The sequence below is a fragment of the Dryobates pubescens genome, chromosome 20 (assembly GCF_014839835.1).
Source record: "Dryobates pubescens isolate bDryPub1 chromosome 20, bDryPub1.pri, whole genome shotgun sequence".
In the NCBI taxonomy this organism is placed as follows: Eukaryota; Metazoa; Chordata; class Aves; order Piciformes; family Picidae; genus Dryobates; species Dryobates pubescens.
The window spans coordinates 14,087,773-14,109,852 of record NC_071631.1 but is presented as its reverse complement, the minus strand read 5'-3'; the positions used below and the strand labels follow the sequence as shown (position 1 = coordinate 14,109,852).

General features: G+C 50.6%; 2 protein-coding genes across 2 annotated transcripts; both read left to right on the top strand.

The window, feature by feature from the left end:
• The first annotated feature begins 460 nt into the window (after positions 1–460).
• Positions 461–14,887, top strand: CCDC40 (coiled-coil domain containing 40). The gene is made up of 19 exons (XM_054171095.1): positions 461–529; positions 1,265–1,387; positions 1,626–1,794; positions 2,151–2,272; positions 3,320–3,403; positions 3,488–3,707; positions 4,749–4,906; positions 6,039–6,161; positions 6,554–6,675; positions 7,370–7,613; positions 7,700–7,882; positions 9,139–9,384; positions 10,161–10,374; positions 11,233–11,402; positions 11,526–11,617; positions 12,424–12,544; positions 13,167–13,355; positions 13,618–13,776; positions 14,544–14,887. The coding sequence occupies exons 1-19, from the start codon at positions 461–463 to the stop codon at positions 14,787–14,789; spliced, it is 3,054 nt and encodes a 1,017-aa protein (XP_054027070.1). The 3' UTR covers positions 14,790–14,887.
• Positions 14,888–14,967: 80 nt separating this feature from the next.
• Positions 14,968–22,062, top strand: GAA (alpha glucosidase). Its single transcript, XM_054171094.1, has 20 exons — positions 14,968–14,973; positions 15,060–15,605; positions 15,680–15,825; positions 16,168–16,333; positions 16,742–16,838; positions 16,922–17,041; positions 17,208–17,326; positions 17,467–17,598; positions 17,758–17,868; positions 18,042–18,155; positions 18,259–18,343; positions 18,425–18,542; positions 18,951–19,084; positions 19,193–19,344; positions 19,579–19,727; positions 19,828–19,969; positions 20,164–20,262; positions 20,452–20,616; positions 21,042–21,194; positions 21,649–22,062. The coding sequence occupies exons 1-20, from the start codon at positions 14,968–14,970 to the stop codon at positions 21,706–21,708; spliced, it is 2,814 nt and encodes a 937-aa protein (XP_054027069.1). The 3' UTR covers positions 21,709–22,062.
• The last annotated feature ends 18 nt before the right edge of the window (positions 22,063–22,080 follow it).

The window sequence follows — 22,080 nt, the reverse complement described above, 5'->3', positions numbered from 1 at the left end:
CCCAACAGTGCCCCCATCGCGGGCTGAGGTGGTGCGGCCCGAACCCCCCCTCCGCAGGCTGAGATGGTGCGGCCCGGGTGCGCACGTCACCTGGTGTTGACGCGTAGCCTGGCAACGGGAAGATGGTGACGGCCGCCGGCTGGTGAGTGCGGGGCTGGGCCGCCTCCGGGACTCCACTGCGGTCCGGTACCGCCTTGGCTTGGTCCGGCCTCGAAAAACCCGTGTGTACCTTATGCCTGGCCCCATCCGGCTCGGGGCCGGAGCTCCTCCGCAACCTGGGTCCCCACGGCGCGGCCTGGCCCGGCATGACCTCTCTGGTCCTGTGCTCACCCCGCGGCCAAGGGGCGGCCTGCAGCGGGCCCCGGGAAGGTAGCGCTTAGCCGGCACTCAGTTGCTCACTCATTCTCTGTCTCTCTTCTGTGGAACGCTCTAGTCGCGGGCAGAGGTCAGCACTAGCACCATGGAGGAACTCCCCCGTGCCGCGGCAGCAGAGGGTCCTGGGATGGAATTCGGCTCCCCCGAGCAGGATGTAATCAGAGTTCCTTCACATCTTGCTATGGAGGTGATTTCCCTTGGAAGGTTCATGGGGCAGCATGTTCCTTTGTGTTCCTTATGAAACCATGGCTTCATGGAAGCACTTTCAATAGGAGGAAGTAAAACAAGCAAACAATTAATGCTGTCTCCTGTAAAATAATAATAATAATAATTAAAAAATGCCACCAGCAAGTAAATGTAGTTACAGTCCTGTGTGTCAGCAGCATATGGAAGTATCTGCTTCTCATTTCTCAACAAATTCTGATGTAGACATGTTAGAAAAGAAGTTACCTATGTCTCATGACATCATATGCTTGGGGTCTCCAAGGTGTGCTTGGGATAAAGTTTGTTTTTATTTCACAACATTTGAATTTGGAAAATGATGATATGGGATAAAACAACGTCTCTTCAGAAAGAAAGATAGCAATGTGGCTGCATGTAGGGCAAGCTGGAAGACTTTCATTAATAAACCCTAAGGGTAATTTCTTTTGAAATAGTTGTCAGCTAGAAACTCAGGTGAAATTAAAAGTGGAATATAGAAATGTTTGTCAAGATCTTAGCTGTCTTAATGCTAAGTGACTGCTTTTGCAAGTGAGATTTAGCTTCTACATTAGACTCCTGTGCCCTGTGACAAAAAGCATTTTTACAACCCTGTAGAACTAACACCGAACAAAGTACAAGAACCCCCTGCAGTGTTGCTGTTCTGCTTTTTCCCTTTGCTGTGTTCTAGGAAACGGAAGCAGAGAATGGCAACGAGAATGAAAAGGATGAGTCTGTTCCTCTGGAGGACCAGGAAGAGACATTTCCCCCAGCAGAAGGAGGATCTACAGAGCTGTTTTCTGGTTCTGCAGAAGTGAGACACTCTAATAATATCATTTTATTCAGAGATTCTTTGTTGTGCTCTGTGTGTGTTTACTTTAATCAGGACACAGCTTTGCCAGGATGCCTGTGTGCTGGTTTTGAAACAAAACCCTTTTGTTGATTCTTTGTCTGCATTGTTCATATCTCATGATGACAAAAATGAGCAGATTTTTAGGGGCAAATAGAGTTAAACTGAAAAGCTGTTTCAGGTGATGGGGTTTATGTTTCAGGAAAAATCTCCTGAGACTTTCTCGGACAATGTGGGATTAAGCAGTTGTTCTCTGGAACTGGGTGACACGGAGCAGCCAGTAACAGACAGAGGAAGCCCTTCCCTTCCTTCAGGAGCTCCTGTGCAGGTGTCTGCACTGTCCAAGGGGATGAACAGCTCCCTGGGGTCAGGTACCATTCATCTCCTTATTAACAATACAGTTCTTGATACCATCTATCAAGTACAGTTTCCAGTTTTATTCCTTTCTGATCATTGTTAAACATACTGGCTCTGGCCAGCCTGATCTAGTGTGAGGTGTCCCTGCCCATGGCAGGGGGGTTGGAACTAGATGATCCTTGTGGTCCCTTCCAACCCTGACTGATTCTACGATTGTTAGTCCTGTTGGAGACATAATACTATGAAATCAAAGCCTTTTTCTTCATCATTCTCTTCTTTTTGGGGGGGGGATGAGGTCCAGAGAATGTTGGAGAACCCATTTCTTTCTATTCACAATCTGCCTTTGAGTAACTTGGTCATCTCACTACAGGGCATGAGGACCAACAATGGGAAGAGGAAATGCAGCAGCACAGAACTGAGGAGCATGAAGCAAAGAGAAGAAGTGAGGAAAACTTAGAAGAGACTGAACTGGTTGTCTTGGATCCAGAACATGTGAGAAGTCCTCAGATCATTCTTCTTTCCTGACTTGCCTATTTTATTTTATTACTTTATTTCATTATTATATTTAATTTTATTATTAATTTTATTTTTAAATGTTGTTATTTATATTTTATTTTAGTTTTTTACTTTATTTTTACTTTTTTTAAACTTTATTTTTTACTTTATTTCTTTTTTTTACTTTATTTTTTAAATCAAATGTGTGAGGTATAGTTTTAGCTGTGTGCTGACACTACATGCTTAAATGTAGCTCCTGCAAAACTGTGTGACTGCCTAAATATTAACTTTAAAGCTGCAGGATCAGAAGTGGGTAATTCTGATACCATTCAGTAGTCCTCAAAGATAAGCCCTTACAGCAGGAGTGAGTGGATGGCTTCTCCAATGGAGCTCCTCTGATGTATTTCTGACTTTCAGATATTCTCAGCAGTTACTTTCTAGCATCAACAAATACTCTGTGTTGACTCTTCTCGCTTGTTACACTGAGTGTAGCTAAAATAAAAAGCAAGTATCAATGGCAGCAATCAGGATGTTTTATTTCATAGTGTGAGTAGCAGTAAGGTTTCTTCATATTGTATTTACACAAGTATGTTAAAGTTTATCCATGTCAAAGGCTGGAGCACCTCTCCTATGGAGACAGAGAGAGAGTTGGGGTTGTTCAGTCTGGAGAAGAGAAGGCTCTGAGGTGACCTTATTGTGGACTTCCAGTATCTTAAGGGGGGTACAAGAAAGCTGGTAAGGGACTTTTTAGGATGTTGGGTAGTGATAGGACTAGGGGGAATGGGGCAAATATAGAAGTGGGTAGGTTCAGATTGGATGTTAGGAAAAAGTTCTTCACCATGAGGGTGGTGAGACACTGGAACAGCTTGCCCTGGGTTATGGTAAAGGCCCCATCCCTGGAGGTTTGTAAGGTCAGGCTGAATGGGGCCCTGAGCAAACTGATCCAGTGTGAGGTGTCCCTGCCCATGGCAAGGTGATTGGAACTGGATGGTCTTTGAGGTCCCTTCCAACCCTGACAATTCTGTGATTCATGCTTCTTTACAGCCCCTGATGAGAAGATTTCAGGCTGCCCTGAAGAATTACCTTACCAAGCAGATAGAAAAAGTCAACCTAGACCTTCAGGAACTGGTATGCAACATTCTTTGCCTTTTCACAGCAGCCCATCCCTGTCCAGACTGAAGTGAGATAGCTGATTTCCTCTTGTGTTTGCAGAGGGCAGGAACGAAGGAGGTCAAAATCCAGCGAGAAGAGCTTGGGGTGGTTCTTTACGGGGCGCAGCAGCTGCTGGGGCGTCTGCAGGCGGAGCTGGAGAAGAGCCACGAGCGCCGTTCTCAGGTGGCTGCAGCACGGCAGCAGCTGGAAGAGGAACTGGAGGGCCTCAGGCTTACTCACAAGAAAATGCGGCAGAACACAGATGATGAACGCAAGAAAGGTGACTGTGGTGGTCCTTGCAATATCTCCTGATTCCAGTACTGTGTGGAGAAATCAGTTTGGATATAAACCAAGCACTGGGTTGAAAAACACAGTCAAATGAGGCAGGGTTGGAGAGTTTCACAGATATTCCTGATTGCCATGTAATTTCTATTGTCTCTAAGACCACGTGGCTGTATTGTACTTCTAAGAAGGTCTTTAGGACCTTCAAGTAGGCTGTTCTGGGATTTAGCAGGAAGGAAGCTCCCATCACTTTGATGTGTTTGCCTGTGTCTCTGTATGGCTGTGACTGGATTGTGGAGGTCCTGGGTTGTAGGGGCATCCAGGGGATGAAAGCAGCATCCATGTGGCCATTCCAGCCAAAGAAATGGACCATACTCATTCATGTGTTGCAGGGGGTTGGATAGGAAACAGTGAAACAACTGCATTGACAAGGATAAATGAGCACTAAAATAAATTGCCTGGGAAGTTTTTGCAGATTATTGAGAAAAATAGAGAAGCATTCGATGGACTGAGAATGAGACAATTCTGTTTGGGGGCAGAAAAGTGGATTCACAGCCTCCTGAGGCCCATTCCTGGATTTCCTGGGATTCTGTGTGCTGGGAATCAAGGAATAGGAAGTTCCATCTAAACATGAGGAGGAACTTCTTTACTTTGAGGGTGGTGGAGCACTGAAATAGGCTGCCCAGAGAGGTGGTGGAGTCTCCATCTCTGGAGTCATTCAAAGCCCACCAGGATGCCATCCTGTGCAACCTGCTCCAGGTGAACCTGTTTTGACAGGGAATTGAACCAGATGATCTCCAGAGGTCCCTTCTAACCCCTATCATTCTGTGTTTTTGTCAATTGCTTACTCAAGATTTTGAGCTTTGCTTGTGGAGCTGTACTCCAAAGCTGCTGTGAGTTCTCTTTTCAGGGAGGGCTGAGGTAGCTGGCATGTGTGTGCAGATTTTGCTTTGGGTGCTTCCCTTTCCCTTCTATTTCTGTTTCGACTATGTCCTACAAACACACTTCTCTGTGCATATTTTTCCTTCTGCCTCCCCAGTTTCTGCAATGCAGACCCAGGTTGAAAACCTGGCCTTGCACCTCTTCTACATGCAGAATATGGACCAGGACATGCATCACAACCTGTTACTAATGAAGCAGTCATCAAAGAGGGCTGAGGCAGAGAAAGTCCAGGCTGAGTTGGAAAAGAAAAAACAGGTACCAAGCAACACTGCTTTAAAGTAAATAAATAAATATGCATGACAGTTGGTGGTGAGTCCTGGGGGACATGCTGCCTTGTCAGAGGAGGGCTGTAGTGCCTGAATCAGGGATGATGCGTGGGGATATTTTTTCCAAATTGATGAAAAACCACCAATCAGCCCACAAGTTTTTCTAAAATCAAGAAGAATCCCTACCAAGAAGACACTGCCCAAAGCTTTTTGATAAGCCTTATAATAGCAACTCACTCTTCACTGACAGGCAGGGAGTGTGGAGGCAGCTGTTTAGTGGAGAAGTATCTTGCATTCAGGTCTGGAGTTGGGTGTCAGGATGAGTTTCACAATGACAAGGGGACGTTGGGAAGGAGCTGAGCAAGTCGGTGTGCTGGAGCTCCCTCTGCTGCTGCCTTCTGCTTGCAGCCAGACTCAGGCTGGTTATTACCAACCCAGAAATGCATACAAAGACTTGCAATCAAATGGATTTAGATGATTTTAACAAAGGATTCTAAAACACAAAGGATGCAGACTCCCAGCTGCTGGGGAGGTGGCACGATATAATCCATGCTTGAAAGAATGAATGCAGCTCCAGATCTGAGGCATCAACTTCCTACTGCAAATGGAATCATAAAAAAATTGGCCAAGAAGGTTCCATTTTCCTGAAAGTTTACAGGCTCACAGGATGTCAGGGGTTGGAAAGGACCCAAAGAGATTATCGAGTCCAACCCCCCTGCCAGAGCAGGACCATAGGATCTAGCTCAGGTCACAGAGGAACGCATCCAGACGGGCCTTGAAAGTCTCCAGAGAAGGAGACTCCACAACCTCTCTGGGGAGCCTGTTCCAGTGGTCCAGTGACCCTTACAGTAAAGAAGTTCCCCCTTGTGTTGAGGTGGAACCTCCTGTGCTGCAGCTTACATCCATTGCTCCTTGTCCTATCACAGGGAGCAAGTGAGAAGAGCCTTGCCACTGCTGCACTCATGAGTCACTGGTAGGTGAGAGGAAAAGTCACAGGAGGAATCAGATCTAATCCAATTGGCAGTTTAATTCCTTTTCTAGTCTATTACTCTTGTAGGATATGGTTGGCTAAGGCTGACATGATCTAACTCATCCTGAGCTCTTTGGCTCTGACTCTTTAGGATCTTCTAGTAGACCGCTTAACAAGAAAAGCCTTTGAACTGCAAGAACAGATTGCTCTCTTGGAAGCTCAGTTTGTGGCCCAGGCAGAGGACACAAAAGTAACTCGGCAAGCAGTAAATGAGGTAGGAGGCTGGTTGTTTTTTTAGCTTCTGGTTAATATTTCCCTCTGGGAAGGATTGACCCCTTTGGGTCATGCTCATGTGATAGGTACAATCTAGGCCAGAGCTGTACGGTGTGTTCCTGTTTGGAGGAATGATGACTTCTTTTTTTCCACCTTGTCCTTAACAATTGCCTGTAAATCACTTTCTCCCCCACCTTCACAGCATTTTCTTCTTCCTGGTGGTGTGACAACAAACTAAACCCATGTTCGTCAAAGCTGTTTATGTCCAGCATATTATGAAGAGATAAAAAATGCTGCATTGTAACATGAATTTGTTTCTTCAACCCACTATATATGTTTTTTTCCAAGCCATTTTTTTCAACCTATACTGTCTACCAATTCTGTCTTCCCTAGGCTTACATGGAGATACAGGCTATTAACATGGAGAAAAAGCGCTTGATGAAGCACTGGAATAACAGCTTGGCTGGAATGAAGCAAAAAGATGAGGCCTATGTTGCTGCACAAGAGTTGCTGAGGTACTGTCTCTGAAAAGAGACACAGGAGAGACCTCAAATAATTTGGACAGGAGGGATTCTAAGTGGGCAGTATGTCCTCTGTCATGTGCAGGATGTGTCAGGCAGAACAAGTTTGCTGCATGTAATAAGGTTAAAGGATAAGCACAACTCATTGTTACTATTTTCTTTACCCAAAGCACAACTCCCCCTTAATGTGTGTGGGGTTTAAAGCTGTTTAGAGTTTTTTTTCTGGTAATATTTTATTCCTTTAAAAGAGTTCCTTCATCTTTGCAACATCTTTCAATCCAAAGAGACAGGCAGCAAGAAGGATTTATCTACTGCTTTCTATTAGGGTTTTGTGATGCCTTCAGGAAAACCTTCCTATTGTTGCCAGAGGAAGTGTTTATTTGGTCTGGAGACTTAAAGCTTAACTGATTCTCTAGGAACAAACTGTGCTTTCATGTGGGGGTCCTGATAAGAACGGAGGTGTGGGTCAGGACTGAAAGAAGGAATTATTTTCCTACAACATTTCCTTTGAAACATCAATGTCTCCATTCATCTTCTGCACTGTTACAGCAGATTAGCTTTTATAAAGATCTTCCTTTTTGGTCAACTGTTGTTGCAATAGCTTGTTTGAAAAGAGGAACTTGTAGGTGATGGTTCAGCACACAAATGAATCTTCTGTGATGATTTTCCATCCCCTTTGCCTGTCCAGCAAGTACAGACACGATCTCAAGTCTCTAGAAGCAGACATCCATGGGTGTAGGAAGTCAATCAGGAAGGAGGAGGAGAAGAATGAGTTCCTTGTCACCTGCCTGAGCCGTTCCCAGAACAATGCCAACACAACAAAGAAACTGATTGCCCAGTGCCTTTCAAGGCAGGAGGCCTTGAAGGTTGAATACAGCACCTATATTCGCATTCTCCACGAGACAGAGCAGGCCCTCAACAAGACCAAGATGGTGAGAAGAGTTACTTGTACCTGGGTATTTAACCCCCTTCCCCAAGGACTTGTAGTGATCCTGTCTCTGTCTTCCCTGCTTTTCAGGATCAAGCTGCTCGCCTGAGTGAGTTGCTGTCCATCCGTAAGGACATACAGAAGGGAATTGATGCCAAAGAGCAGATGGAGAAAGAAATTGTAGCAAAGCTTCAGGACCAGATGATATCCAGCAAAGCCACAAAGCAACTCTCACAGCTGGCTGCAAAGCTTCATAGGAGAAAAATGGATCTGGTATGGTGTCTCTTCCATGTGACTGGGCAGGGGAAGGAAGCCACCTCCAGCAGCATTTCTCAACTGTGTTTTGTCAGCATCTTCAGTCTGGTTTTCAGTTCTCCAACTGAAAGTCTGCTGAGTTTGTGACTCCAGTTTGGTTCTTCTAGTGATCTTATTGCAGGATTCCAGTGTGTGAGAGAATTTGGCCAAAAAAGCCTGACACACAACCTGCTATTCTCTCTTAAATGAGACAGAATTTACTACACTGTCTTACCAGTTCTTATGTATGGGAGGAAGACAGTGGACCTGTGGTATTCCTATATTCCACTTTAGCCTCCACATTAACTTATATCTCTATACTGTATCATGGAATGTGCTACAGGCACATTTGAAGTAAGGATAGGACTCAAGGAAGAGTCAAACCAGAGCCACAGTTCTTTATAGCATTATAAGTTGCTCTCTTTGGGAGTTTCTAACTGGTGCAGGTATTAAAACTAGGAGATTCAGTATAGTATTTTGAGTTGTGTGAGCTGGCACTAACACAACATGCTCACACCTCCGTATTTCCCTGGGTAACTTCAGCCCATCCATGGCTTTTTTAAATCAAGGGCATATCTTAAGTAACTGGAAGACTGCAAGGGTTGGCTTCCATTGTGAGAAAGGCCCCTCCAGCCCCCTTCCCAACAAACAAATAGATACTCTGTGTTGACTACTATTGGCATCTGTGTAGTACAGTTGAATATAGTGCAGAGACTACAGCTCAGGAAGGAGCAAATAGTAACATCCTGAGGTGTGATCCAGGCAGTGCAGAAGTGCAGACAGGCTCTTCAGTGTCACCTGGCTGCATTCATGCTGTGCTCAAATAGGCACACCCACACGTTCTGGCTGGTATGGCTGTTGTTAGGCAAGGGATGAGTTTGTTTGTTATAGTGGAGAAGGTACAATATAGTAACATCCTGCTGCTGTTAGCCAGGTAACTGGAGACATCCAAGCAGGGAAGGTAATTGCAGCAGTGATGAGTGTGGTCTCTTAAAGGGTTTGGGGATGTTTAGACTCCTTAATCCTTTCCAACAGCCTTATGGCAGAGGTAAATATTGCTATCTCCTGTCAATAGATGGAGAAACAAAGATACAGAGAGGGTAAGTAGCTTGTTTGCAGCACAGACCTGGGAGTAGAATCTAAATGCCTCAATTCCTGTGCTTTGATAAGTGGCCATTACAAATCACAGAGCTGCTGCTGATAGTAGTTTATTTTCTGTCTGTTGACATTCCTAGGAGCTGCATTCTTCTGCACTTGAGAACGACGTGACTCAGGTTATTCTGAATGCAACTCACACCAACTGCAGGCTGACAATTCTCCAGAAAACACTTTGTGAGCTGGACAAGGAAATAAATACTGTCAATGATCTGATCAGTCACAGTGAAAGTGAGATTGCCAGGTTCAGGCTTCTGTTTGAGAACAAGCAAGCGGTCATCAGCCAGTACAACAAGAAGCTGGAGATGATTCTTTCTCAGCAGGGGGTATGTACCATTTACACTTCAATCCCAAACTTGGTTTTATTCTTTGTGCTGGCCACAGATGTCCTTGATAAATGTAACTACACAACTGTTGGATAGTTAAAACTTTAAGGCATCAGCATTTGTGATTTAAAAGCTATTCCAGGTAATGTGAATGTTTATGTTTGACAAACAGTTCTTAATGCATGTGAAGAGGAGCTGGCCTTTAGGGAATTGTGAAACGAAGGTGTGCCTAGCCCAGATTTCTGCAGGGAGTTGTCTGCAGCTAATGAAAATGCTGAATGACATAAACACTCTGGGAGTAAATAGGATCTCATTATAAAATCTGCACAGACTGATAAGGGGAGAGCAGAGCAGGCAGAGTGACTTAAGTCCCTCTGGTGACGGTTGGCCCCATTCAGATGATGCCCAGATCTGTCCATAACACTGTGAGCTGTAAGACCTTTGTGGATAGCAGTGTGAAAATGAGTACTATGGCATATACCTGACAAACTTTTGAATGTCCAGATGTACCTGCTGGAGGAGCTTAGGTGGCCTTTTTGCCACAGATGCTGACAATCTTTCAGGCTTTTGTTGAACTTATCCTATGAGGTCAGGAATGATTAGTCCCATCCAACTCATGGGATATGAAGGCAGGAAGTAACTAACAGATGAAATAACAGTATAGCTGAAGCATTTAGTGGGCATCTCAGCACCTGGACCAACCTTCTGCAATGATGCTATAAAGAAGTGCTCCAGCAGCTTCGGCCTGAGTAATCCCAAACTTTGCCCATGTACAGGGGCAAGAATTTGGACCACTGGAAATGGAGATCAACAAGCTGACCAAGCAGATAGAAGAATGCAGTTCTGAGGTGGTGACACTGCAGAAGTACTGGCTCAATCAGCAGAAAGAGCTGGTCAAGTTAACAAAAGAACGGGAGGAACAATTAGCCTCCTTGGACCTGTTAAAGAAGCAGATCACAGTAATGGAGCAGAAGAAAGTGCGCACGGAAAGTAAGTCCTTCCTAACTCTTGCAATGTTCATTCACAAATGGAGAAAACAGGGAGTGAGTGCTTACAGGTAGGTGATGAGAGACCTTCACCAAAGAAAGCCCTTGGTACTCCTGTGTGTGCCTGAGCAATGATGCAAATGGCACCGGTACCATGTTCAGGGCCTCAGGGCTAAGAGCCAGGCACTGCCTGATGTTTTGGCTATTTCCTGCTGTCTGAACTGACACAGTTGAACCCAAAGGGACTCAGTCATGTCTTACACTTCTTAAATGACGTTGACAAGTAGTTCCCAGATTCTCATCAGGTTGGAAGGGACCCTCAAAAGTCAGCTTGCCCAACCCCTCTGCAGTCAGCAGGGACATCTCCAACTAGATCAGGGCCAGGGCCACATTGAGTCTGATCTTGAATAGCTCCAGGAATGGGCCTCGACCAAATCCCTGGGCAACCTGTTCCACTGTTTTACCACTCTTGTCATAAAGAACTTATTCCTTATGTCTAACCTAAAAGTACCCTGCTTCGATTTAAATGCTTTACCATGCAATGGTTTAAAACCATTGCATCTTGTCCTATTGCTGCAAGCCTTTCTAAACAGTCCTTCCCAAGCCTTCCTGTTGGTAGGTAAATATCCTTACCAGCAACAGCACTTTCCTTAGCCAAACTCAAGTCTTTCCAGAGTGGTCTCCTTCAAAACCTTATTTGATTTTTGGGCTTATGGAAGAAGGTTGGGTACATGGGACAGGTGGCTCTGCATGCAGCACTGTCTGGTCTAACAGCAGTTTGTCACACCTTGCCTTCATTCAACCTTGTGCTCCTAGGAATTGTTAAGACCTTTTCTTTTTTTTCCTTCCTGCTCACCTGTAGATGAAATTAATCAGGAAACCAAAGAGCAGAAAGACATCGAACGTCACATGAGGAACATGTCAAATGACTTAATCAAGTTGAATGTGTTGATCAACAAGAACAACAACAGCTTTGAGGAGCTGCAATATGGCAACATTGTCACAGAGAATGAGTTCCTCCGCTCTCTCAAGGTACAGAGGCGTGGCACCTCATTTCCAGGTCTCAACTTTCCATGCAGATTAGAGGCAAATAGTGATCCTGTAAATCTTTCTTGCTCTGACAGTGTTGTATTGGTTTATGCTCCACAACTCTAGGCAGCAGAAAAAGAATCAGTTGAGATGCAGGAGAAGCACAATCAGTTGTCTGAGGAGAAGGAAAGACTCCTAAACAGCCTGTTGGAAGCTGAGTAGGTACCAGAGAGATTCATGCTTTGTGCCACAGTCAAACTTTTGTACATGTGTCCATGTTACCCTCTCCTCTGGTCATCAAACTGAACCAGCACCAGCAAAAGCGCTTCTGTGCTTCTTGGAGAAGATGGAAGGAATTTAAGGAATTTTTGAAATGCAGAAACAGAAAGGTGCTTTGGCTGATTCTGGAACCAGCAAAAGAGCTGGGAGGATGTTGGCTTTAACAGTTCCATCATGCTTGTGCTGGATGTTGCCAAGATCTACGTGGGAGGACTCCCTCTGCATGCTGTCTCCTCTGCCAGTAACTCAGAGCGAGTGTGCTGCCCTGGGAAATTATAGAATCACAGAATCAACCAGGTTGGAAAAACCTCAGAGATCATCAAGTCCAACCTATTACCTAATACCTATCACCTCATGACAACTAAACCATGGCTTCAAGTGCCATATCCAATCCTTTTTTGAGCACCTCCAGGGATGGTGACTCCACCACCTCCCTGGGCAGCACATTCCACTGGTCAATTACTCTTTCTGTGAAGAACTGAGGGTCCCTGTCAGTACCCCCTGGCACTCTGGGTGTGCTGATTGTCAGAGTCATCATGCCATTTGCAGAGTTGTGGAGCTTCCTGTTTGATTTCATACTGCCCTTGCTGCCCTTCTACATGTCCCATATGCAAATCCTTGGTTTCTTCTGAACCAGGTGGCTCTGTGTTCAGAACTGATCTCAGTAGCATGCTGGCCCTGATGCCCAGAGAAAGCATCCTTTCTGTGGTTACAAAGGTGCTGCTTTCCCTTTCTGTCACTGAAGGCATCAGATCATGCTATGGGAGAGAAAGATCCAGCTGACCAGAGAGATGCGTGCAGCAGTGGATTCTCAGATGGGACAGGGTGAAATCCGAGCCATGAGATACGAAATTCACAGAATGCAAGTAAGTCACTGGGAAAGGGCTGAGGAGGGAAAGCTGCACACAGCATATTCAGCTTTGGGTTGCTGAAACATAAGGCAGGAGATGAGAAACAGGCTGGAGAAGTAGCATCTTCAAGGCTGCAGCAATACTGGAAGACTTACCACCCTACAGCTAGGCTTAATTAAATACATCCAGCCCATGTGTGCTTCATGTGTTCCTGGTGCATGAGGTGTAAGGGGCTGCAGCAGAACCCAGGTGTACCTGAGAAACCTGTGTAAAATGTAGCATGTCTGCCACCTTGTTCTGTGACCCTTATTTATAAGCAAAGAAATGTTGACGACTTTTATTGTCTGGCAAAGCGACTCTTCCTTTTTATTCCCAGGATGCTTCTGCTCTTAGTGATTTTGCTGTTGCTAATGAGTTCCAGTAAAGATTTTTTTGATGAGTTAGATGAGTTGATAATCCAGCCCTCTGCCTTTCACACAAGGCAAACCAGAAATGAGAGCAAATTTGGCTTGCCAGTGCTCGTGTCACGTGTATCTGGTTTGTGTTGATGGGATGTGCCCCACAGAAGACTTCAATTAGGTGTCCTTCATAAACATTCATTATTGCTCAGCCTGGTTTGTATCTTGTCAAATGACAGGTCCACTATGGCCAACTGATGAGGCAGCAGGAGAAGATGATTCAGGACATGGAGGCAGCTGTTTCTCGTAGAGAGGTGATATCGACACGTGGAGAGGCTCAGAACAAAGCAGATAAGAAACGTGCCACCAAGAGTGACTTCCACAGCAGGAAACAGGAGCTGAGGAAGAAGATCCATGAAACACAGAAGGTGAGCAGGTGGGGGAAGGTTGCAGGAGTTCGTGCAGCCTGTGTGTGTGCCTTCCAATGAGCACCAGTGTGCACTGAGCACAGGCACGTGGGGTGTCAGGACACAGGCCCTGCACAGGGATACCACTGCTCTACAGTGCTGTTACCCCTGCACAGGGGCAGGCTTTGGAGACTCAGGAAAAAGGGTCTCCTGGGAAGATGGTCAGGAAAGCAGCTGAGCTGAAGAACCAGTATCTGATAATTCTTTCTCTTTTGTTTACCAGAACACCCAAGACTGCAACAAAACCATAGTGGAGCTGGAGAGCACCCAAGCATCCCTTAGTGCCACCTTCTCAGAAAAGCAGCAAGAACTGCTCAGGCTGCAGGCTGAGTCCGAAGGCCTCGATTCAGAGGCAGAACATCTTCAGCAGAGGAAGCGATGGGTGAGCACACATCTGCTTCCTTGCAGCACATGAGCCAAACACAACCTGCTGTGCTCTTCTGTGGCCACCTCCACAGCTCCTTATCTCCTGAACTGGGTGTGCATGGTGTGTAATTTTAGCAACACTTGAAGTTAACTGAGCATGCTTTGAGGGCTAGTAGTGATCCTGAAGTGATGCTGCAAGTTGTACTCTTGGTAAGGCAACATTCACCTGGCAGCATCAGCCTGAAGGACATCATTTGTATCTTGAAAATATCCAGTACCAGCTCTCCTTTGTGAGCACTTGCTGGCTACTCATCAGTATGTTACAGATTTGAGAGCCAGCTCAAGGCCTGAATTGACCTCCTGTGAAGCGTTTAAATTGATGAATCTCTGTCCTGGCAAGCACTGCCTTGTACACCCAGGTACTTCTCTGATTTAGAGAACATCCAATAGCTAAAAATATCCCTTTTTCCCCTCTTGGATGATGTGTACATGTGGCTCTTGGGGATATGGTTAGTAGTGGACTTGGCAGTGCTGGGTTCATGGTTGCACTCAACCTTGACTTTTTTTCCCAACCTACAAGATGCTGTGACTGTATCCCTAGAGAACGGTGATGCTGTTTGGCTGTTATAATGTAGATTTCATAACACTGACCTTCTACTCCAGCCCTTGTTTGATAAGGGGATGGTTACAGAACTCATTACAAGACTCACATCAGTTTCTTTACTTCTCTCCTGTGTGCAGTCTGCTGACAAGGTAATTTCTGATGTTGCTTTCTTTTCTCAGAACCTTTTGGAGATTGTGGCCTACCAGGCACGCCAGAAGCATCTGCAGGCACTGAAGGAAGGGAAGTACACTCCCCTCTGCCATACTGAACAAGCGTGGAGAAAGGAGCAACAGAAGCTGCAGGACAGGCTCCGTGCCATCAATGCCATTATCCACCAGGTCCAGCAGGAACATCCTCAGCACCAAAGAGCTCTCCAGTGGCTCAGTCAGTGCTTGGAATCTAGGCTCTGCTCCCAGGAAGCCTGACAGACAAATCCCATATAACCATCTGCCTCCTGGCGGAGGCTGCAGGCGTTGTGACTAAATAAATATGAAAGATAAGCAGGTGGAGGGTTTAATAAATGTTAAAGAGGGTAGCGCTGCGAGTTTTTTCGTTTGTTTCAGTTTCCGTTTTGCTGTAAATGGGAGGTTCATCGCTTCCGCGATGGAGGTTTGGGGCAGGTGCTGCCTTGACTTTCTGGCTGGAGCAGCTGCCCCAGCCGCCGCTCTCCCCCCGGCTTCTGCTTACGCTCTAAGCGGCGGCGGCTGCGGGCGCTCAGCGGCTCCCAGAAGGGGACGGGTCCCACCCGGGCCTGGCGCGGTGCTCGGGGCTGGCGCGGTGCTCGGGGCCGGCCCCGCCCCGCAGCCAGTGGCGTGACGCGGATCGCTACCGCCGCACTACCGGGAGGCCGGGCTGGCGAGGCCATGCAGGGGCCGCGGCCCCTAGCCGCTGCTGCCGTGCTGCTGCTGTCTCTGCTGGTCTCCGCTGCGGCTTGCAGCCCTGGGGCTGCCAGCTGCGACTTGCCCCCGGCCGGTCGTTTCGACTGCGGCCCCGAGCGGCTCCTGTCCCGGGAGGACTGCGAAGCGCGAGGCTGCTGCTACGTGCCCGCCGGTCCCGGTCCTGGCCCACCCTGGTGCTTCTTTCCCCATGGCTACCGGAGCTACCGGGCGGAGAACCTGACAGCCACCGCCACCGGCTACACCGCCCGGCTCCGCCGCGTAGCTTCTAGCTTCCTGCCGGGGGACGTGGGCTGCCTGCGGCTGGACCTGGCGCTGGAGACCGCCACCCGCCTGCGCTTCACGGTGCGCCCTGACCCCCACCTTGGCCGTGGGTCCGGCCCTGCCCCCCCGCTAACCCCCGGTCTCTGCCCCGGCAGCTGCGGGACGCGGCCCGGCAGCGCTACGAGGTGCCGCTGGCCACACCGCGGGCCAGCGGGCCAGCCACCTCCACGCTCTACGAGGTGCAGGTGAACCAGGATCCCTTCGGCCTCGTCGTCTACCGGCAGCGGGACGGGCAGGTCTTGTAAGTGCCCCGAGCTGGACGAAGGCTTCCCTTGCCTTCCCGCAGGGACTGGGGCTGGAAGTGGGACCTGACGCCAGCCCCAGTGATGTGGGTAGCGGGAGCCAGGGTGCTGCAGGGGGCACAGCAGCAGGGTGGCAGTCAGCAGCTGCAGGGGTTTTGTCGTGACCCCCTCTGCAGTTCGGGGGCGGGGAAGGGTGTCCCAGCTCTCGGCCAAAATCTGATTTTATTTCACTTGGTGATGAGTATCTGTGTCCCTCCCCAAGGCTGGCTGTCCTCAGCTCGGTGCTGCCTCCTCCCTGGTTGCCAGGGCTGTTTGCTGGAGTGTCCCTTTCTCTCTGGCAGGCTGAACACCACCATCGCTCCCCTCTTCTTCGCAGACCAGTTTCTGCAGATCTCCACCTCCTTGCCCTCTCGTTTTGTTTCTGGGCTGGGGGAGCACCTGACACCTCTAATGCTCGACACAGCATGGACCAGGGTCACCCTCTGGAATCGGGACATGGCACCTGTGGTATGGGACAGGGCTAAGGGAAAGGGAGATGGCTCGCTTGCACTTACAGGGGTGGCCTTATGGCCTCTCATGCATTGACCAGGGCTGGGGAAAGGTGTCCATGCCTGCTGAGCTCTGGGACCTGTCCTCTGCCTTGGGCAAGCCTGTGAGACCATTGTCCCCAGGTGGGGCTTTGTCCTCCTCCGGGCCCTGTGCTGCTCAAGCTGCTTTTCCCTGTATGGTCCAGGGATGGTGCTGGGGCAGAGCTCTGCTGACTCAGGCAGTGTTTGGGGCTGCAAGCCCTGGGTTTACACCTTAAGATGTGACAGTGCTTCTGGGCAGAGGCAAGGGGCAGGCGAGTGGGTGGGTGGGTGCTGTGCCAGGGTCTCTGGTGGAGTCTTGCTGGCACCACACTGTGCTCTGGTCCAGCCCCAGGTCAACCTCTATGGCTCCCACCCTTTCTACCTGGGGATGGAGGATGGTGGTTCAGCTCATGGTGTCTTTCTGCTGAACAGCAATGCAATGGGTGAGTCCTGTGGAGGTGCTGGGCACAGGCTTGGCTCCTGTCCTCGTCCTCATCTTGTTCATCCCATGCTTGTGCTTCCCCAGATGTGCTGCTGCAGCCCAGCCCAGCCCTGACCTGGCGCACAACAGGTGGGATCCTGGACTTCTACATCTTCCTGGGCCCTGATCCCAAGAGTGTGGTGCGGCAGTACCTGGATGTTGTGGGTAGGGCCAAGCTGTGGTTGGGGAGCATGGGACCTCCTGGGGTGGCTTTGCTGGGATGCTGCACATGGCACAATGGGGCCAGCAGCGCAGAGCAACACTGCAGGGGAGCATGATGCTGGGCTGTCCCTGGGTCCACCTGGCCAGCACGCACCCTCCTGGCTTCCAGGGTACCCCTTCATGCCCCCATACTGGGGCCTGGGCTTCCATCTCTGCCGCTGGGGATACTCCTCCACCAACATCACCCGGCAGGTCGTGGCCAATATGTCAGCAGCTCGCTTCCCTCAGGTAGGTCTTGGCTGCTCCCTGAAGTCTCTGCCCAAAAGTGGCCATGGAGGGGCTGATGGAGAGCCCTTGTAGGGCTGGGGTCTTGTGGCAGCATCCAGGGGTCCCTGCTCCTTACTGAGTGCCAGTGCCACCATCCCCAGGATGTGCAGTGGAATGACCTGGATTATGCAGATGCCAAGAGGGATTTCACCTTCAACAAGAAAAGCTTTAAGGACTACCCAGAGATGGTGCAGGACTTCCACCGCCGTGGCCTGAGGTACATCATGATCGTGGTGAGTGACATCCTTGGCTGTGCTGGAGCTCCTACACGGGTGGGCTGGTACTGAGACTCCCAGATGCCCCCGTGAGCAATGATGGAGCTTCCTGTGAGGAGGGTGAGGGAGGCTGTTCCCTGCCCTTGCTGGTGAAGCCCTGGCTTTGTGCCCTGCCAGGATGCTGGGATCAGCAGCTCAGGGCCTCCTGGCACCTACAAGCCCTACGACGAGGGACTGAAGCGAGGGGTGTTCATCAGAAACACCACAGGGCAGCCCCTGATTGGGAAGGTGAGTGTGGGGAGCAGCCCCAGTCCTTGTGGGAGGCAGCTATGTTGGGAAGAACCCCGAGAGCAACACCCATGCAGTGACTGTGTTGGAGAATGGGGTGACACATGGGGACTGTGGGGTGCAGAGGGCCTGAGGACAGCAGGTCTTTGCCTGTTGCTGTCTCCCTCCTTCAGGTCTGGCCAGGTCCAACAGTCTTCCCAGACTTCACCAACCCAGAGACTCATGAGTGGTGGCATGACATGGTGAAGGACTTCCATGACCAAGTGCCCTTCGATGGCATGTGGATTGTGAGTGTCCCCCACAAACCTGCCAGCTGTGGCTCCCTGGCTCGGCTCCAGCATGTCAGAGAGAACATCCCATCATTTCCCTCCCTTTCCCTTCCTTCCAAAGGACATGAACGAGCCCTCAAACTTTGTGGATGGCTCCCAGGATGGCTGCCCCAACAACAACCTGGAGCAGCCACTCTATGTGCCAGGTACAGGGAGCCCCAGGAGGAGCCCAGGGCATGCTCCAGTTCCCACCAAGTGGGCTCTGAGCCACCACCTCTCCCATGCAGGTGTGTTTGGAGGACGCCTCCAAGCTGGGACCATCTGTGCCTCCAGCCAGCAGTACCTCTCCTCCCACTACAACCTGCATAGCCTCTATGGGCTGACCGAGGCCATCGCCACCCACAAGTAAGCCTGGGGCTCGTGCCACAGCTCCAGCTGCCCAGGAGGAGTTGAAGTACATCCCAGGAGATGCCAGAGCCAGGAGCCTGCATTGCAGTGTGGGCAGTTGGGGCGTGGTGGGTGTTTGGTGGGTGGGTGAGGGTTTGATTTATAATGCTGCTACCTGCTGCTGATGGCCCAGTGCTGGATGGGGCTGGAGCTGGTGCAGTGTGGCCATGCTGGCTCCTGGGCTGGGGAATTGTGTCCTGAGCACTGTCCTGTGTCACCTGCCCCATGGATGAGATGGCACTAGATGTCTGCCCTGGCATATACTTGGTCTGTGGTGCTGCTGGGAGCTGCTTCTAGCTGCTGGGAGCTGCTGGGAGCCCCTTCCCTGTCTTGAGTGGTGCTGAGCAGAACCTGTCCTGCCCACAGCGCACTGCTGAGGATCCGTGGCAAGCGTCCCTTCGTCATCTCGCGCTCCACGTTTGCTGGGCATGGGCACTACGCAGGGCACTGGACAGGGGATGTTAGCAGCACCTGGGAGCAGCTGTACTACTCTGTACCAGGTAGGCTGCAGGGTCCTAGAGTCACATCCACCACCACTTCCCCCCTGCACTTCCCCCATAGCTGGGGGCTTCTCCGTGCCCCTGATGCCCTCTGTGCCCCCTCCACAGAAGTGCTGCTCTTCAACCTCTTTGGAGTGCCACTGGTGGGTGCTGACATCTGTGGCTTCGCTGGTGACACGTCCGAGGAGCTGTGTGTGCGCTGGACCCAGCTGGGAGCCTTCTACCCCTTCATGAGGAATCACAACGACCACGGTGCCCGGGTGAGCAGCCTCGCCCAGCAGGCAGTGGGCAGGGCAGTGGCTGGGTGGATGGGGCAGGGGTGGATGCTCTGGGGTTGTGCAAGCAGCTGCCCTGCCTGCGGGGGAAAGAGGCTGGTGAAGCTGTTGGGGCATGTGCCATCGGTGCCAGGCTTGTGCCTTGCAGGTCTCCACCCCATGTCCCTGGTGTTCCTGCCTGTGTGCTCTGAGCATCCTCCTTCGGCCTCTCTCCTGCAGCCACAGGAGCCATATGCCTTCAGCCCAGCCGCCCAGGCAGCCATGAGGAGTGCTCTCCACCTCCGCTACTCCCTTCTGCCCTTCCTCTACAGCCTCTTCCACCGAGCTCACTCGGCTGGGGAGACGGTGGCACGGCCTCTCTTCCTCGAGTGAGTGCCAGCCTGGATGGGGCTGAGGGGTGCCAGGCTCAGCAGGAGGTGGCTGCAGTTTCTCCCTGGTGCTACACTACCCCTCCCCATCCTTCTCCAGGTTCCCTAAGGACCCCAACACATGGACTGTGGACCGCCAGCTCATGTGGGGTGGGGGGCTGCTCATCACACCTGTGCTGGAGGCAGGAAAGACCAAAGTCAGTGGCTACTTCCCGGCGGGGACGTGGTACAGCCTCACAGGGGTGGGTGCTCCCTTTCGCTGCCTCGGGGCTTTCAGGGGGCACACAGTGCGTTCCTGCACCCCATTGCTGGTATCCGCCCCCCAGGGCTGTGCCTTGCCTGCCTTTGCTCATGGCCATTCAAGATCAGCCACCTTGGGTTGGGACCCTCTTGGCCACACTGTGCCTTATGCGTGCTCGTTCCTCTTGTTGTTTAGGACTCTACCATCCACAGCAAGGGACAGTGGATCCTCTTACCAGCTCCCCTGGACACTATTAATGTTCATGTCCGTGCTGGGTACATCCTGCCCTTGCAGGTGAGCCCTTCAGCACTGTGGTGATGCCACTGCAACCTGCCTGGCCAGCCCCTGCCTGTGATGGGGCAGGGCAGAGGGCTGTGACACAGTCACCAGCAGACTGGACATTGCCAAGCCTGTGATGCTCAGCAGGGGTGGGGGGAAAGCAGCTCAGGCAGTGTTAGAGCTGTTCCTGATCCTGTGCCCCAGGAGCCTGCATTCAGCACTGCCCAGTCCCGCAAGAAGGGCATGGCCTTGGTTGTGGCACTGACACCAGATGGCTTTGCCAGAGGAGACCTGTTCTGGGATGATGGAGAGAGCTGGCAGAGCTTTGAGAATGGGGACTACACTGAGATCCTCTTCCTGGCCACACATGTGAGTGAGGAGGGACTGCTGGTGAGGGGCATCCAGACATTGACTGCCACATGTAGGTCCTGGTGTCTGTGGGAAACGTCATGGGCAGCACCATGCCCTGGTGCAGCCAAGCTGTCGTGCCAAAAGTGCCAGACTGAGCAGCTACAGCACTGTGTGGGTGGTGGGATCCCATGAGGGCTCCACCCTGCTGGGAGCCCTTTTAGGGGGGAATGATGCTACTCCAGAGAGCTTGCTGCTGTCATCTTGCACAGCAGTGGATGATGCCCAGTCCTGTCCTTCTGACAGCTTTGCTGCTTTGCTGCTCTCCAGTGATGGCAGCATGCCTACCTCCCCAGGATCAGTGCCCTGCAGATAGGCAGTGTACTGGGCAGGGCACATGCAGAAGCCCTGGGTGTGTGCAGGGTGACAGTCCTCTGTCCCCACAGGGTGCTGTGCTCAGCCAACTGCTACAGGCTAGTGCTCACCTCGATGGAGTCCTGCTGGAGGCTGTCACTGTGCTGGGTGTCACCAGCCCTCCCCAGCAAGTGCTGGCCAATGGTGCCCTTGTGGGTGACTTCTCTTACCGCAGTGACACCCAGGTGAGTGCTCAACCCTGTCATGGGAGGGGGTGATGGTGGTGGGGAGCTGTCAGCTGGGTGGGGATCCAGGGCTCAGCTAGGGAGCTGGCAAGTTTTAGTCCCAGTGATGGCACGAGTACCTGCTGTGTTGGCATCAAGGAGTGTAAAGCCCTGCCCAGCATGGGTTGGGTTCCTGTTCTGGGGCTGGATTAGAACACAAAAGGTGACGAGGAGGAGATGGATGGAAACACTATATGGTGATGGGGCTGGAGCTCTGCAGAGAGCAGTGGCAAAGCTCTGCTGCTTGAGCTCTCTGCTGTGGGCATGTTTTCTAGGGGGTCTGCAAGACTGGGGCCATGCCAGGCTGCATCTCTGTGTGCACCCTGAGGACGACAGGACACCCCTTGGCCCTGACACCCTTCAGGCTCTGTCTTGGCCAGTCCTCAATGTGCTGACCCTTCCTTCTCCCCCTCAGGTGCTGAAAGTCCCTGTATCACTGCCCATGTGGGAGCAGTTTGTGATCACGTGGTCCTGAGCCCAGGCTGGATCGGAGCTGCTCAGCAGGGAGAGAGAATTCTGTTCCCTCCATCTCTGGAGCCTAATCCATGCTGTCCTGTGGAGAACCAGAGTTGCTGCTGCTTCTCCATGCAATTCAGCTCCTGGGATTTATCTTCCTTCTTCATGTGAGTTCATGAGTGTGTGCACTGGACTTGTAGTGGCAGGCCTTGCACAGCCCCTTGGGATGGGGAATCTCTTACCTCTTCCAAAATGGGGAAAAAACACCAAAGTGCCTTGGGAGACAGCAAACCTGTTAACAGGCAGAGCTGGTAACCTGTGGAGGGACTGTGGGGAATCTTCTGGCTGCTTTTTGGGGGGAGTGGGATCAGTACAGTGTTGTGAATAAAGC

Coding starts and splice junctions, on each gene's coding strand:
- CCDC40 (XM_054171095.1), top strand. CDS start 461: ATGGAGGAACTCCCCCGTGCCGCGGCAGCAGAGGGTCCTGGGATGGAA. Junction 12,545..13,166: donor ACGAAATTCACAGAATGCAA/GTAAGTCACTGG, acceptor GTCAAATGACAG/GTCCACTATGGCCAACTGAT. Junction 13,777..14,543: donor TTCAGCAGAGGAAGCGATGG/GTGAGCACACAT, acceptor TTCTTTTCTCAG/AACCTTTTGGAGATTGTGGC.
- GAA (XM_054171094.1), top strand. Junction 19,345..19,578: donor ACAACGACCACGGTGCCCGG/GTGAGCAGCCTC, acceptor TCTCTCCTGCAG/CCACAGGAGCCATATGCCTT. Junction 19,970..20,163: donor CGTGGTACAGCCTCACAGGG/GTGGGTGCTCCC, acceptor CTTGTTGTTTAG/GACTCTACCATCCACAGCAA.